Source organism: Hyla sarda, chromosome 3 (assembly GCF_029499605.1).
Source record: "Hyla sarda isolate aHylSar1 chromosome 3, aHylSar1.hap1, whole genome shotgun sequence".
NCBI classification, from domain to species: Eukaryota; Metazoa; Chordata; class Amphibia; order Anura; family Hylidae; genus Hyla; species Hyla sarda.
This window is the reverse complement of record NC_079191.1, coordinates 91,988,164-92,006,801: the sequence shown is the minus strand read 5'-3', so window position 1 is coordinate 92,006,801 and position 18,638 is coordinate 91,988,164. Positions and strand designations below refer to the sequence as shown.

The following is an 18,638-nucleotide window of genomic DNA, read 5'->3' as shown; positions in this document are numbered from 1 at the left end:
ATGGAGAGCTAGTTGGGTTTTTACAATTCTGGCTCAAATTTTGGCACACATTCTGGCGCAGAGAGAATTTCTGGCGCAATGCGCCAGAATCTGGTGCACAACCTGACAAAACATGTCGGGTTTACAATAGTAAATCAGTGCCATTGAGTTATATATATATAAACATATCCTATTGGACTACAAAAATAGGTAAAAACCAACGTGTTTCAGTAAGACTTATAGAAGGGTTGTCTATTTTTGTAGTCTAACAGGACATGTTTTAATAATGATGAAATAAAGCTGGAGTTTTTAAATGAATACTGGAATCCCTTCCTGGTTGAAGTTCATTCATGGTGATTGTTTTTACCGTGCACCATGGAGGAGTAACCTTACACGCTGCTGTTTGGAGATCAGTGAGATGTTTATGTTCTAAAAACTTTTTATACTATTCTAAGTGTAGCCCATTAATGCTAAAGTCATAGAAAACCAACTAAAGTCTGGAATGTCCCACATGAGACAAACATGACTGTTGGGTGACATCGTGATTGGAGCCTTAACATGATGGAAAAGTGAACCAGAAGTATTATTTGCATACTATTATATAAACTGTCATATCAAACAGATGTGCTACAATTACAATCATTATAGAAAAGTGAGGGTTGTTTCTTCTAAAAATATTGCTACTTCCCCATATGTAACTTGCCGGGGGATGTGTATACATTTTAGATGTCTAGACTGTGGCTCTTCCCCTTTCATGCAGCTGCCTTATTGTACATCTGTTGATCTGTTTGTTTCCATCTCGTATATATATCGTCACAATTTCCGAATACATGACTCAGTGGAAGGGAACTTTTGAGCACCACAGATCTATGAATCAGGTGCAAATGCTTAGTGTTAAGCCACAAATACCAACTCTTTAAAATGGCAAATAACATTCTGCACCAGATCTTTTGCATTTTTTCCTATAGCCTCTTCTGGTGAAAAGTGAAGCCTTGACCAGCCAGGCATTTCCCTGAAGCAATGGCTGTGGAATTCTCTGCCAGAGGAGGTGGTCATGGTGAACTCTGTAAAAGAGTTCAAAAGGGGTCTGAATGCATTTTTGAAGAATAACATCGCTGGTTATGTATATTAGATTTATAGGGACAGATTGTTGATCCAGGGATTTATTCAGATGCCATATTTGGAGTCGGGAAGGAATTTTTACCTCGAGTATGAGGGTGTTTTGCCTTCCTCTGGATCAACTCAGTAGGGACTCATTAGGGATATAGGTTGAACGTGATGGACTCTGGTCTTTTTTCAACCTTACGAACTATGTTACTGTGTTACTGTAAGGGAAATGTAACATTACATGGCAGCCATTGGGACGAATATACTACCCATGTAATACAAATGTGGAGCAAGTTTAGCAGAATGGGACCTGTTCCTACAGTACCTGTTCCCCCTATAATACCAATATGACCTCTGAAAATAGTGTAGATGTCCAATATTCTACAGAAAGAATTATTAATAATGGCTATTAGTTCAGTATTTATTTGCCTGTAGGAAGAGGTGTAAAGGAAATGTTGGAATCCGTGGGTGTCAGTATTATACATGGCTCCTCCAGTACACAGCTCATGTGCTCCTGTGCAGAACAGTTTATGGGCTCCTATCTTGCCAACTGATCATTTTATGAACAAGTGCTGATCATAGACAATCTCCTTTATGGTCTGTAGGGCTGCAACTATCAACTATGTTAACCAATTATTGTATATTATTTTTCAATTAATTAATTAGCTTAAAAAATAAAATAACTAAATACAATTGCTGTGAATCGCCATATTCTGACCCCTATAAGTTGCAGGTCTGGCATTTGGTAAGCTTTGTATAGTTTAGACAGCGACACCTAAATGGTGAATAGCTGGCAGAGGAGAGTACAGAGGTGTCAGCAGAGAGCACTGTGGTCAGACAGAAAATAAATTCAAAAAGAAAAAAACTTCCTGTGGAGCATACATCAGCTGATAAGTACTGGAAGGATTAAGATTTTTAAATGGAAGGAATTTACAAATCTGTTTAACTTTCTGACACCAGTTAACTTTCTGACATCAGTTGATTCAACCAGTACCTGTTAGGATGCATGGGATAGACATAAGGCTATCATTCATATAAGACAGGGATATGTATAAGGCTATCCTTCATATATGATAGGGCCAGGGACTATTCATAGTATTCAGAACATTGGGCATATGATTCTTATCTGCCAAAACATGCTATGTTTCTATAACATGCTGATTGGTGGGGGCTTGTCCACTGGGACCCCTGCCAATCTGTAAAATGGAGGTAAAACTGTCTTCCGGAATATAGTGCAGATCCTATCATACAATTGTTGTTTTCAGGCAACCATAGCCGATCACAATCACATTTTTTGGCAGTCATTAGTTTATCATTGACAGTCGTGAACAGTGGAGTTACAGCTTCCATAGCCATAGCTTTTTTTCATCCTGTATACTATACAATATATAGTGTTTTCTGTTTTTGCCTAATTTTTTGTGTGTTTGAAATAAAAATTACATATTTTCATAAATCAGAAATAAATAAAATTACATATTTTCCACATATCAACATACCCCAAGAAGGGGAAAGGCAGCAGTTTTTAATTCATTCTTAAGCTAAAACAAGAAATGGATTCAAAAGTTATGGAAAATATAAAAAGGAACACCTTAAAAATGCATAAAAATTGGATTGGCAGTTTATAAAAAATAAATAAATAGAAAAGGAGGCTTTGTGTGACCCCGGCCTTAATTAGCCAGAATGTTTTTGCTTTCTCCTTTCTACATCCACAACAATAGTTGTTTTTTTTTTTTTTTTTTTTACTTTTACATTAACATACCAGTGGTCAGTCTTACTTTTTTTGCAAGATTATTTTTCAGTTAATTGCAGATTCAATCCAGAAAAACCAGCGGCTCCATTTTTATTTACACCCCTCAGCATTCACCAAGGTCCCTGCAAAGATACCAGATATGTTAACGTTATTTAGTTTTTCATTTATTGATGTTAATTTAAATAAAAAGTGTTCAATATGTTGGAATTGTTTTTATGCTGTAATTATTAAGTAACTTTACTAAAAAAAAAGTTCACAATGAGTTTTAACAGGTAGACATTTCCAGATGTGTCATATCTATTAAGAGGCATGTGTCTCTCCATCTTCATCCTTAAATATCCTGGCACAATATATTGTAGGGCAGGGTTCACATGGCGGAATTTCCAACAAATGTAAGGACCCCCTTTTCCCTTCAGAACTGCCTTAATCCCTTGTGGTATACTTTCTACAAGGTGCTGGAAACATTTCTCAGAGATTTTGGTCCATATGCACATAATGGCATCACGCAGTTGGGATGCCAGTCTGCTGTTCTACCACATCCCAAAGATGACCTATTGTGTGGTGAGGGTGTGATGCAGGGCAAATGGAATTACCCTAGGGGCAGATGACATTAACCCCTTGTGTTCGTGACACCAGGGGTGAAATACCGCTGGATCCTGGGCTAGGCACGGGGGCAATAATGACTCTGACACCAAGTTATGGAACAACGGCAGCTTTACTGAGTCAGGCAGGTGTAACAGTCTATACGTGTTTTACCTAGGCTTCCAGGAGAACTCTCTGGCCAGTAGAGCACCCTGTATACGATGGACAGGAAAATGGTTAGACATTTAGACATTACTGACTATTACGGACTGGTGATATACATTGGTTAACTGCAGTCCTAACTAGACATGACATTTGACTAGTTAAAGCACTATGTGAATTCGGGTAGAAAACAGACATGATGCACATCTACAATCTTGTATAATGATCTGATTGCTTCTCAGCATAATATCAGAAACTAACAGGTTGTAAGTATACATTTTTGATCAAAAAGTACAAGCCCACTCGCCACGTCAAGGCCACCTCTTTAGAGTGGGTCCCTAACGTCCCTAGCATAAAATGGCGTAGCACTGGGCGGCGACCACCAATGCCGCGACACCAGTGCCCATGGGGGGGGGGGAAACGACCCACTGGCAGAGCGGCCCCAATGCCACTCGAACCAGTCTATGGGTCGCACCTCCCCGCAGACACGGCGCCACGACAGCAACGGACGCCGCACAGCACCACATCAGTGTGAACAAGGTGTAATAGCTCACTTACCATGCTCTCCCAGTCAGACTGGGAGGCTGCTAGGAAAGAAATGGCCCATGTGTAGCTAACTACTACTTATATAGGGTTGGGCTGAGGGGGTGGGGAAGAGTGCAGTACATGTTCAAACAAAAAAAAAAAGGAGGGGATAGAAAACAGACATGGTGCACATCTACAATCTTGTATAATGATCTGATTGCTTCTCAGCATAATATCAAAAACTAACAGGTTGTTAGTATACATTTTTGATCAAAAAGTACAAACCCACTCGCCACGTCAAGGCCACCTATTTAGAGTGGGTCCCTAACGTCCCTAGCATAAAATGGCGTAGCACTGGGCGGCGACCACCACCACCGCCACGACACCAGTGCCCACGAACATGTGCTGCACTCTTCCCCACCCCCTCAGCCCAACCCTATATAAGTAGTAGTTAGCTACACAAGGGAAATTTCTTTCCAAGCAGCCCCCCAGTCTGACTGGGAGAGCATGGTAAGTGTGCTGTTACACCTTGTTCACACTGGTGTGGTGCTGTGCGGCGTCCGTTGCTGCCGTGGCGCTGTGTCTGCGGGGAGGTGCGACCCATAGACTGGTTTGAGTGGCATTGGGGCCGCTCTGCCAGTGGGTCGTTTCCCCCCCGTGGGCACTGGTATCGCGGCGGTGGCGGTCGCCGCCCAGTGCTACGCCATTTTATGCTAGGGACGTCAGGGACCCACTCTAAAGAGGTGGCCTTGACGTGGCGAGTGGGCTTGTACTTTTTGATCAAAAATGTATACTAACAACCTGTTAGTTTTTGATATTATGCTGAGAAGCAATCAAATCATTATACAAGATTGTAGATGTGCACCATGTCTGTTTTCTACTCGAATTCACATAAAGCACTATGTACATCACTGATTAGCTATACATGAACTGACATTAGCATTATTTATGCTATACTGACTATTAGAAAACAAAGATGTGTTTCAGCTCACCCCGCAGCAGGAGCACGGACCTGATGTATACTGCGTCCCAGAAATAGCAAAGATGTCCAGCGCCAAACTCAGGGACAGTTCTTTATTTAATAGCCATGGGAGACATCACAGGAACTCAGATAATGTGATGCGTTTCGGCCTCACTGGAAGGCCTCAGTCATACAAAGGTTAAACACACATACAGGGCCGGCTTTAGGGATGAACGAGCTGTGCGGTCGCACAGGGCGCCATAGCAACAGGGGCGCCGGGCGGCCGACACTGCTCGCACCAAGTATATATAATTTGTATTGCCCGACGCCCGGGATTTAGCCCTGCTTCGGACAAGCAGTGCTAAATGCCGGTGTAATGAAGAAAACTGTGCCCTGTAGCGGAATGTGACCCTCCGCACAGGGAGGCAGTTTTCTGCTTTGCATGCCACTCCTCATTACATTCCCACTACCCTCCCTCAAATGTGTCCCTATGCAGAGGGTCACATTCCGCTTCAGGGCACAGTTTTCTTCATTACACCGGAAGGCTTCACTTACCCCGCCCTCCTCCGCGTCTCCGGTTGGCTGGCGGCCCGAGTCTGAAGATGGACGTCGCACATGTGACGTCCCTCCACAGACCCGCACAGGACGTCAGTGACGCGTCCTGGCCGCCGCCGCCGCAGCAGAGAAGGGAAGCGCAGCGCAGGACATGTAAGGTTTTCTATGTGTATGTGTGCATGTGTGGGTGTCTGTGTGTGTGTGTGCATGTGTGGTTGTCTGTCTGTCTGTGTGTGTGTGTGCATGTGTGATTGCCTGTGTGTGTGTGAGTCGGAGGGAATGACAATGCTACCGAATTTGGGGAACCTGCTACTACCTAATGTGGGGAACATGCTACTACCTAATGTGGGGAACCTGCTTCTTCCTAATGTGGGGCTATACTGCACCTATTGTGGGGACCTATACTGCACCTAATGTGGGGGAGCTATACTGCACCTAATGTGGGACCTATACTGCACCTAATGTGGGGGAGCTATACTGCACCTAATGTGGGGGAGCTATACTGCACCTAATGTGGAGAACTATACTGCACCTAATGTGGGGGAGCTATACTGCACCTAATGAGGGGAACTATACTGCACCTAATGTGGGGAACTATACTGCACCCAATGTGGGGGAACTATACTGCACCTAATGTGGGGAACTATACTGCACCTAATGTGGAGAGCTATAATGCACCTAATGTGGGGAACTATACTTCACCTAATGTGAGGGAACATATTGCACCTAATGTGGGGGGGGGGGGGCTATACTGCACCTAATGTTGGGAACTATACTGCACCTAATGTGGAGGACTGTACTGCACCTAATGTGGGGAACTGTACTTCACCTAATGTGGGGAACTATACTGCACCTAATGTGAGGAACTATACTGCCAACCTAATGTGGAGAGCTATACTGCACCTAATGTGGAGAACTATACTGCACCTAATGTGGGGAACTATATGGCACCTAATGTGGGGGAACTATACTGCACCTAATGTGGGGAACTATACTGCACCTAATGTGTGGAACTATACTGCACCTAATGTGTGGAACTATACTGCACCTAATGGGGAGAACTATACTTCACCTAATGTGGGGGAGGTATACTGCCAACCTAATGTGGAGAGCTATACTGCAACTAATGTGGAGAACTATACTGCACCCAATGTGGGGAACTATATGGCACCTAATGTGGGGGAGCTATACTGCATCTAATGTGGGGAACTATACTGCACCTAATGTGGGGGAACTATACTGCACCTAATGTGGGGAACTATGCTGCACCTAATGTGGAGAGCTATACTGCACCTAATGTGGGGAACTATATGTCACGATCACACCCTATCGGTCCACCCAAGACATTAGAGAGAGTGTGATGGTGCAAGAGTTAAGACCACCAGACCTCTGGGTATCCACTACTAGTCCTAGCAAGTCACCAAATTAACCCTTAGATAAACGTGTTTACACCAGAGCTGCCTTCCCAAAGGTGAGCTCATATATTTAGAGATCAAAGATCAGAGCTGATTAATTAAACATTTAATCTGATAAAAGGTATTACAGTGCTATGCATAAAAATACAGGAACAATTGTCCCCCTCATTCCGTCTCCTACCAAGAGTCACACTTGAGAATGTGGTATCTATCTAAAAAAGTATATTTATCAGTTTCTCGGGTCTGAGAGAACTGTATGGTCAGTTATTCTGTAATATTCATTGTAATATTGCATTTAATTAATTTTTATTTACTTCTATTTTTATTTTTATTCTATTTTTAATTTAATTTTTATTTTTATTTTTACTTTTATTTTTATTTTTATAATTTTTCTTTTTATTTTTGTTTTCATTTTTATTTATATTTATTTTTATTTTTATTTATTTATTTTAATATTTTTTTCATTATCTATTTTTATTTTATGTTTATTATTAATTTTCTATTTTTAATTTTACTAATATTATTGTGCTTCTTTTATTTCTTATTTCATTTAATTTTATTCAATTGTCTTTATTTCTATTTTCATTTTTATTTTTATTTTTTAGTATTACTATTATCTATTCCTTTTTTTTATATTCGTATATATACTGGTTCACATGAACCATATCTGCTATTGCCTCCGTTCACACGATGCGATGGTTAGGTTGCAAATGCGAATTCCCATCGCATCATGCAAAACTTTTATATTTCTGATGTTTAGAGCCTCTATTTAACTTTACTTTACTAATACGTTGACTTTAACCCTTAAAGGACTTTTTTTTTTTTTTTTTTGCGATTTCATTTTTTTCCCCCATAAGTCTATCAATTCCATGGGGGGAGATTTATCAAAACTTGCTTGTAGAAATAGTGCTGCAGTTGCCCATAGCAACCAATCAGATCGCTTCTTTCATTTTTCACATGCCTTTTCGAAAATGAAAGAAGCGATCTGATTGGTTGCTATGGGCAACTCAGCAACTTTCCCTCTGGACAGGTTTTGATAAATCTATCAATCTATCTATTTTTCACCTACAGACCCATGTGAGGGATTGTTTTGTGCACCACCAATGATACTTGGTTAGGACATCACTCATTTTACCACTTAATTTGTGGCGAATCAGGGAGAAAGTGGAAAAAATACCCTGTAATTTTGCAACTTTTGGGAGGTTCCATTTTTACCCAGTGCACTTTTTGCGGTGAAAAAAAAAAAAAAAATCACTATCTTTATTCTGTAGGTCGATACAATTAAAATTATAGTTTTTGTCCAGTTTTACTCCTTTAAAAAAAAAAATAAATGTTTGCAAGAAAATGAGCAGTATCCACAGGATACAGGATAAGTAGCTGATCGCGGGGGGCCTGACTGCTGGGGCCCCCGCGATCTCCAGGATTGGACCAGGCTCTCAGTGAGGAACGCATGCTGCAGACGGCATTCATTTCTATGGGAGCGCCGAAAAGACCTGGATACAGCTTTCCGGCATCATCGGTTTTCCTATCGAATGAGAGAGCCAGGGTCGCGTCCTGGAGGTCGCGGGGAGAGGGGGGGGGGGGGTCCAACCACTACTATCCTGTGGATAGGAGATAAGTTAACTTTCGCTGGAGTACTCCTTTAATGACTACTTATAACCCTAACCATAAAATACAACAGGGGAGATTTCCCAAGGAAAAGTAACTTGAATTCTGTTGCATATCTTGCCAAATATCTTGTCAAATGTGACAGAATTCAAGTTAATTATTCTTGGGAAATCTCCCCCGTTGTATTTTATGGTTCTATAGTGTTATGTGCCAAACTTCCTGTGGGTTCCGTAACTTAAAAAAAAAAAAGGATCTAGAAAAAGGATTGTGGCTAAGAACAGTCATAAAATGGTGAAAGACAGGTATCTAAACATAAGGTGGCATAATTTTAAGAAAAATTTCCAAAATTCCTAGGAAGTTTCAATAATTATATTATGGCAATGGCCACCTTTTTAATACATTTCCGATAATTTACGATATTTTCACTGATCGATAAATTCAACATTCTACAACATTATAAATAAAATTACCTGTACTGATGAGATTATAATAATAATAATAATTTTTTTTAAATAATGAGACCCAATTATTGTTCTGAAATAGTCATTTACTATTATTTTATGCAGTAGTTCTTTGTCCTTTGTCGCCCCCTTCTGGGAGCTCAGCGTGACTACACCATCTGCGCAATAATATTTGGCAACGCTGTAATTTCAAATATTTCCAAGATACTGTACAGAATGTAATTCCCATATACACTAACAATATACGCTAACAGCACTTACTGTATAAACATAGGTTTCATATATATATATATATATATATATATATATATATATATATATGCCACCTTTTTAACACTTTTTTACTTTATTGTAGATCATTTCAGAGAGAACGAAACCGCGGATTCATGAATTTCAATCTGAAGTGTTTATGATCATCGGAGGTTGCACCAAAGATGAGAAGTTTGTTACTGAGGTCACTTGTCTTGATCCTTTAAGGAGAAGCCGCCTAGAAGTGGCCAAGCTGCCAATGTGTGAGCCGGATGGTGAAAATGAACTTAAGAAATGGGTGGAGTTTGCATGTATAACCTTCAAAAACGAGGTCTACATATCAGGTATGTGCAATGATGATCTTCTTCAAAGGTTTTACAGGACATCATAGGATATAGGATAAACGTATGAGAGAAAGGGAGACTTGGCTGTCTTTGTGGTGTTAATGGGGGGGGGTTGTTGTTTTTTTGGTTTGCCTTGGTTTTGCTTATGTGCAACATATTTATATATTTATATAAATTCAAGCATATAAACACATAAGCAAAATACACAAAGCCCCTCCCTCTGTCACACTAAAGATGCTCCACAGCATCTATAGCAACCGCTCTGCCTTACTAGGATGAGGCTGGCAGAGCAGGTGCGGTAATTTAATTCCCCCCCACCAGGATCCATGATTGGTCAGTCGGCGCTGACCAATGACAGTTCCTGCAGGGGAATATGAAATCAAAGCACTGTAATTTCATATTCTCCACTGGGAGCTTTGATTGATCGGTCCCAACCAGTTCTGTCTCCCGGTGAAATCTGAGACCAGTTGGAAGTATGAATTAGGGGTAGGTGGGCACGAGCTCCAGGGTAATTGGTGCTGCCTGAGACAGCACCAATCAGCCTTATCTTTTGGGGGGTTGCTACCACAGCCGCTGCCGATGTCTGTGACGTCCAGCTATCTATCATGTGAATCATGATTTCTGAAGGCAGTTTTGTAAGCCAGGACCTGAAGAGCATAACTTTGCAATGTTTTGGAGGAGCTTGTGGCTTTTTACGTGACATTCACACTTGATAAATTCCTTCAATATAAAAAATTTAATAAACTTTTAAAACATTCTCTATATACTCCCTCCAGTATGGCTTCCTAAACTACAGACTCCAATTTAGGATACAGCATTTCTAACCCAGAAAACCTGATTAAGATTTGACGTTTAGGCTATGTTCACACGCAGAATGTCCACATGGAAAATTTTTGCAGACATCGGGTAGCGGAAGAATATTCCAGTGCTAGGACCACTATGAAATGCGTCATCTCCATTGACATCTATACATTGTTGAGTGGATTCCACAGAAATAATGGACATGTCAATTCTTTTTGTGGAGGCTGGAATCAGAATTTCCGCTGCGGAAATATTTGAAAACAATGGGACTCAGCTGCAACGGAATTAATGAGCAGAATTTTTCCACCGGATTCCAACGTGTGAACATGGCCTTACAGTGATGTAATGTCCAATGTAGTAATAAAATTGATTTTGTGTTATACACGGCTTACTGGATTCATTGTAGGGTCCACAATGAATAGTGAAGCAATTCTGATATTTTTGGCATGCTTAAAAAAACAAATCCTACAATTTTTTTAAAAGTTTATTCTCCAATTTATTGATTCTATTTTCTTATTACATTAAATCAACACACACATGGCCCTGTGGACTATATTATTATAATGTTGTATCTGCAAACTAAAATAATAACATTGGGGAGATTTGTCAAAACCTGTGCAGAGGAAGATTGTTTCTTTCATTTTTAAAGAGGCCTCTGAAAAATGAAAGAAGCGATCTCATTGGTTGCTATGGGCGACTGCACCACTCTTCCTCTACACAGGTTTTGATAAATTCCCCCCCATTGTCTCTATGAACGAATATAATAACATTGTAGCAAGCTATTTTTTTCATGTTCTAACCCAGTGTTTCCGAACCACAGCACCAGAAACTGTTGCAAAACTACAACCCCCAGCATGCCCTGACAGCCTCTGGTTGGGAAACACTATTCTAACTAGACTTGTGCAATTCGTTTCGGCACGAATGTCTAATTTACCGGATTTTACCGTTTTCGGGCATTCGGACTGATCCGAATGCACAAAAACATATTTTGAACATTCCCAAATAGCCACGACAATACGAATAGCAAAATAATGAATGCATTCGTTATTTACCGAATGCATTCGTTATCCGTAAATGAAAGTAAAGAATAAATTCTAATTTTTTTATTGGTCCTTGCGCTAACACTGTTGCGCTACACACTGTTTCTGTTACTGTTACCAGGGTGCCTCCAGCTGTTGCAAAACTACAACACCCACCCAGCATGCCCCGACAGCCAAAGTGCTGGGAGTTGCAGTTTTGCAACAGCTGGAGGCACACTTGGTACGTTGGCAGTGGCACACATGCGCTAAGCTTTTTCTTTCATTTTTAACTTAAGCTAGTAGAGATGAGCGAACTTACAGTAAATTCAATTCGTCACGAACTTCTTGGCTCGGCAGTTGATGACTTTTCCTGCATAAACTAGTTCAGCTTTCAGGTGCTCCGGTGGGCTGGAAAAGGTGGAGCCTCCTAGGACTGTATCCACCTTTTTCAGCCCACGGGAGCACCTGAAAGCTGAACTAATTTATGCAGGAAAAGCCATCAACAGCCAAGCCGAGAAGTTTGTGACGAATCGAATTTACTGTAAGTTCACTCAACTCTATACGCTAGCTTTTTTCATAAATGGGTTATAGTAGGTCAATGACATGCATAGTAATTGCCGCGGGAACATTTTTCATTCATAAAACCGCAGACTTAATTGGATAATTGCCGTTTAGAACGTTTGGGGTCCCAATGTTCTAAACGGCAGTTATCCAATTAAGCCTGCAGTTTTATGAATGAAAAAATTTTCCCACGGCAATTACTATGCGTGTCTTTGACCTAGTAACCGATTTTTGAAAAAAGCGAGCGGAATTTGAAAATGAATTAAAAAGCTTTGTGCATGTTTGCCAAAGTGTGCCTCCAGCTGTTGCAAAACTGCAACTCCCAGCATGCCCAGACAGCCTTTGGCTGTCAGGGCATGCTGGGTGGGTGTTGTAGTTTTGCAAGAGCTGGAGGCACCCTGGTAACAGTAACAGTGTGTTAGCGCAAGTGACATGACATGTTATACATAAATCACCCGACAATCAAACACATCGATCAAACACATCAATCATTCATACAGCATTCATACTCATTCATTCAACATTACATTATGTATTAATAATAAATCACATAAAATTATATTATCTTACCTGTCTTCCAATGTTCCGATCTCTGCGGCTGTCCTCTTTTCCTGCACACACACACTCCCGATTATGGTCCCCTGCTTAAAAAAAAGATTTACCCCAATGTACCCGAATGCCAAATGTATCTGAAAGAAAATAAAAACCCGAATACCTAATGTATCCGAAAAATCAAACCGAACACCCGAATACCGAATGTATCTGAAATGTAACCGAATGTAACCGAAAATATTACCAAACCGAAAATTTTATCCAAAACGAAAAAACGAAACAAAATGAAATTTTTTCTTGTGCACAAGTCTAGTTCTAACCAGTATAAAAAATGTTATGAGTTTTTTTTTTTTTTCAGGTGGTAAAGAAACTCAGCATGAAGTGTGGAAATATAACTCCTCCATTAATAAGTGGATACAGATTGAATATTTAAATGTGGGCAGGTGGAGGCACAAGATGGCTTCGCTGTGCGGCAAGGTGTACGCACTTGGTGGTTTTGATGGCAACCAGAGGATGTACAGTGTGGAATCTTATGACTCCTTCCACAATTGCTGGACAGAGGTGTGTTACTATTATTTATTATAGGTTTTGATGATTTTTATACAGTATTGCATGACGTTGTGACCCCCCCCCCCCCCCCCCGGTTAGAACACAAATGTGACATTCATTAATATCTTCATTTAGCATGTCTGTTTAGTTTTCCAATGTATTTGACAGAAAAAATAGCACAGCCTATCATGCTTATCCTTCAGTCAAAATAACTGAACCTCACCAGGATCAGTAGAGTCCATTGTTTACCTCTATTAGGAAACAATTCTGTTAAAGGGGTACTCCGCTGCTAGACATCTTATCCCTATCCGCGCCCCCTAGTGACGACACACCACGCCCTCTCCATTCATGTCTATGGGAGGGGGCGTGTTGGCAGACACGCCCCCTCCAATAGACATGACTGGAGGGGGCTTGTAGTGACATCATGAGGGGGCGTGGTCGTGACATCACAATCACGGTCTCCGGCTCAGAGCGTTCTGAACAAATTGTACCCCTTTAAGCTGTGTTCACACGTTGCAGCCAATCAGCAGTACAGCAATTATTTACTGCATGTGTTTTTGACATATTTTTTCACAAAGAACTGAAAAAAAAACCTGTAAAAATGATACACTTTATCACAATCGGAATAGATTTAGCCCATTTGCTGCAAAAAAAAAAACACTGGGGATCCGCTTGTGTGAACGTACCCTAAAAGTTAGTGTAAACAGCGCCTAAATCTTTAGATAAAAAGGTATTTATTTATTTTTCTATGATGGGCCAGAGGCAGCGTATCTGTTTAAATCTCCCCGGAAACTTTGTAGTCCAAGACTTGGCTGAGACTAAAGTGATTAGGAAACAAATTTTTAGAAGTCCCATACAAGTCTATAGGATCTCCTGCAAATCCATATTCTCATCACTTAAAGGGGAACTCCCATGGAAAACAATTTATTTTAAATCAACTGGTGCCAGAAAGTTAAACAGATTTGTAAATGACTTTTATTAAAATATTTTAATCCTTCCAGTACTTATCAGCTGCTGTATACTACAGAGAAAGTTATTTTCTTTTTGAATTTCTTTTCTGTCTGACCACAGTGCTCTCTGTTGACTCCTCTGTGCATGTCAGGAACTGTCCAGAACAGGACAGGTTTGCTATGGGGAATTGTCCCTGCCCTGGACAGTTCCTGACATGGACAAAAGTGTCAGCAGAGAGCACTGTGGTCAGACAGAAAAGAAATTCAAAAAGAAAAGAACTTCCTTTGGAGCATACAACAGCTGATAAGTATTGGAATGATTAAGATTTTTTATGGAAATCTGTCAAGTGTGTCACCTGCACTAACCTGTTGGTACAGACAGATAGTGGAGGTGACACTGATGACAATGGTACTCACCTTGTCCCGTTCTGTGGCGGGGATCTCCGATAATCTTGTCTGTTAGCTCCAGCTCTGGGCACCCGGCTTGGGGCATGGGCGAAGCTTAGTGACATCACTGCTGTTGCGAGACACAGCAGAGAGCAGCAGCGGCTTGGGGCATGGTTGGAGCGTAGTGAGAAGAGAACAGCAGCGGTGATGTCACTAAGCTCCGCCCATGCCCCAAGCCGGGTGCCCAGAGCTAGAGCTAACAGACAAGATTACCGGAGATCCCCGCCACAGAACGGGACAAGGTGAGTACCATTGTCATCAGTGTCACCTGCACTATCTGTCAGTACCGACAGGTTCGTGGAGGTGACACTGGTGACAGATTTCCTTTAAATAGAACTAATTTACAAATCTATATGACTACTGAGGAAAGGGTTACATCAAATAACCCTGAAACGCGTCTAGTCCACTTGGGCATGATCACTGGCATATACATTTTTTATAAATTGTGCCTATCCACCAAGGCTGGTTTATCGCCTTCAAACTGCTAAGACCATCAGGACACCCAGTCCGGCATCAGTCCGGTCCAATATTGCCAACTACCTCCAGTGCAACAAACCCGGCTCCAGCAGCAGCTGACATCATACGCCGGCAACACGAGGTGAGCTCCTCGTATCCAGTGTATGGTCCTCGTTTCCATCTAGCCAGCGGTGAGGACTTACCATCTTCAGCGCCTGCCAGCGCCAGCGTCCTCCCGGCGATCTGCGATCATCGGCGCCTGCCAGCGCCAATCGCCACCGCTTCCACCAGGACCCTGCTGGACTCTACCATTACTATCTGGAACGTTGCACAGAGGACCCAGTGTACCGGCACCATCTACACACTGTGGAAACAGCGCCTCATACCTAGGTTGCCACCAAAAGGATTGGTAACACTCATTTGAAACTGTTGTAAATTGTTGAACTATTATAAGGATACATTATATTCTAAAGAAGGAAAAGAGGGAAACGATTATACAGGCACCCCCAGCTACATTTCACTTATTGTGCAGTTGGTGCCTAGATACCAGCGGTAAAACACCAGCTGCACATTAGAAACTCACTGTATGCCAGTGATATTATTATTATGCCATTAATATTGTCTTAATTTTTGGTATTTTTGTCATTTCACATTTTTATGCACATTATTACCTAAAGGTTGTTTTTATTGTATATGTTCTTCTCACATGGGCCCTGTGAGAAGTAACTAACTATAGTCTATTTATCTTATTTTAATAAATTGTTTATATTATTATCATTGAAGCACGATCCAGACAATTATTTATTTAAATTTCCTCATCTAATATCCATACCATTATTTACTCACTTAGAAGGTCCGGGCAACTTCTCACTAATTTACAAATCTGTTTAACTTTCTGGCACCAGTTGATTTAAAAAAAAAAATTCCACCGAAGTACCCCTTTAAACAAATATCCTCTTTGCATGGCCATCATCGAAGTTACGCTCCCCCCCGATCTCCTGTACAGGGCCCAAGCTACTTAGATGTCTTTAGTGCATTCTGGTTTCCACCTTCCTGGATGAGCCCACTTGGCCAATCACTGGCTGCAGAGATATCCCGCCTCAGCTGGTGGTTGGCTGAACGTGCCATCACTTAAACCTATCTAGGAAGGAGGGGGGCCAAAATGTGCCAAGGATGCTTAAAGGGGTACTCCGGTATTATTTTCTTTTTGGAATGCTCTCTGATGACATCACGAGCACAGTTCTCTCTGCTGACGTTATTATAATAATAATAACGCTTTATTTATTGTTGTTCTTAATGGGATTTGAACCCAAGTCCCCAGCACTGCAAGGCAGCAGTGCTAACCACTAAGCCACCATGCTGCCCTTAGCATACATCTGCTATGCATGGTTGCTAAAATGGACAGAGATGTCAGCAGAGAGCACTGTGCTCGTGATGTCATCAGTGTTCCAAAAAGAAAGGAATTTTCTCTGTAGCATTCAGCAGCTAAGTAGTACTGGAAGGATTAAGATTTTTTAATAGAAGTAATTTACAAATATGTTTAACTTTCTGCCACCAGTTGATTTAAAAGAAAAAAGGTTTTCACCGGAGTAACCCTTTAAATAGCCAGGGCCCTGTGCAGGAGATCTTAGAGGGGCTTGTGTATGCGGTATAAGTATTTAAAAAGTTCCGTTTCCTGGACGACCCCTTTAAAGAGTACCTGTCATGAGCGTCATACATTTTTCAATCCTCCCAGTTCACTCCCCCATCATAATAAACCACCCCTGCCTTTATTTTTATTATTTTTTAGTTTTCTACCTTGATATTGTTCTGTATCTTCTTCTCAGTCTTACCGAGCTCCACAGACTGTGAAGGGGCATTACCCAGGTGTGACATCATCTGAAGCCCTGCTGGGGAGAACTTCCTCCTTCAATCTGCTACACTGCTCTGAACAGAAAGCCCAGAGCAGTTCAGTGTGTTATGCACTGTGATTAGCTGAGACCACACCCCCCCCCTCAGCTCTCAGCACTGTACTCTACAGTGTTGTCAGCTCTGCCCAGCAGCTTGCAAAAGAGAACATAAAAATTCAACACAAAGTTGAGCACAATATTCAGCACTATGTACTGAAGGCATCAAGACTCTACAGTCTAACTCAGCTCAATGGGAAAGGGAGCTTAAATATTCAGCTCGATGCACTGTGCTTATCTGAGGTTACACCTGTATTTCCTGACTTTTGTCTCTGCCAGGGTGCTGCAGGAGACAATATGCTAGCAGGACTGCAGGCAGACCAGAAGCAGGACCCCTGGTGGCCAAACTTTTCGTGGTTAAGACATAAAGTTACACAATTTTATTAAGAAGTATATTAGAAAAGTAATTCGAATAGGCTAATCTATAACATAGTTTTTATTAGTGATGAGCGGCAGGGGCCATATTGGAATGCGTGATATTTCGTGAATATATGGACGAATATTCGTCCTATGTTCGCTCACTTTTTTTTCCATGCGAAAATTCGTAATGAAATTTGCATAGTGCGCATGCACAATTATATCTTTCACCTAAAAGAAGGAAGGATCAGTGTCCAGTCTGGAAGTGCTGATATTCGCATAAATATTTGCATAAATATTCCCATTCACAAAAAATAAATAAATAGTAGAACGAATATTCATTAATATGAATATATATCACTATATTGTAAATATTCGTGAAATCACGAAGTGACAATATTCGCGGTAAAAATTAGCATTTTGAATATTCACACTCAACACTAGTCTTTATTATTAATGACAGATACCATTTACGTTATGTGGACAGATACAAGAGGCACATGTGACTTGCTTAGGATCAGTGCCTGTTTAGTGTGATTCAATGGCAGCTTCCTATTAGGTCACTATCATTGGTGACCATACTTTGCATAGCTGAATTGATTGTAAATGGCCGTATATTTTGCCGTATATAGCTATATTTTTCCCTGATGTGATGTTTATTGAAGATGCACAGTTGCTTTTGTTTGCTGTCATTCTATAAACCCTTAACGACCAAGGATGTATATTTACGTCCTTGGCCGGCTCCCACGCAACCCCGCGTCATATAGGGTCGGTCCCGGCATGTATCTGAAGCTGGGACCCTGGACTAATAGCGCGCGGCAGTGAACGCGGTGCCGCGCGCTATTAACCCTTTAGACGCGGCGTTCAAAGTTGAACACCGCATCTAAAACGAAAGTGAAAGCTGCCCGGCTGCTCAGTGGGACTGATCGGGACCAGCGCAGCGGTGTCCCGATCAGCTGGGACACGAGCGGAGGTCCTCTTACCTTCCTCCGGCGTGTCCCTTCGGCGATTGATTGCTCCAAGCCTGAGATGCAGCCTTGAGCAATCGACCGCCGATAACACTGGTCACTGCAAAGCTATGGCTTTGCAGTGAACAGTGCTGGCAATCAGTGTGAGCAATGTTATAGCCCCCTATGGGAGCTATAACATTGCAAAAAAAAAGTGGAAAAAAAGTGAATAACTGTGATTTAACCCTTTCCTTAATAAAAGTTCAAATCACCCCCCTTTTCCCATAAAAAAAAACACCATGTAAATAAAAATAAATATAAACATATGTGGTATCACCGCGTGCGTAAATGTCCA

General features: G+C 41.3%; 1 protein-coding gene across 2 annotated transcripts in view; it reads left to right on the top strand.

Annotated features, from left to right (window-relative positions):
- KLHL6 (kelch like family member 6) overlaps positions 1–18,638 on the top strand; it is a 105,123-nt gene that overhangs the window by 74,966 nt on the left and 11,519 nt on the right. For both annotated transcript variants that reach the window (XM_056563133.1, XM_056563132.1), the window contains 2 exons: positions 9,461–9,698; positions 12,990–13,192. In XM_056563133.1, coding sequence (XP_056419108.1) covers positions 9,461–9,698; positions 12,990–13,192 — 441 coding nt within the window. The remainder of the gene's footprint in view (positions 1–9,460; positions 9,699–12,989; positions 13,193–18,638) is intronic.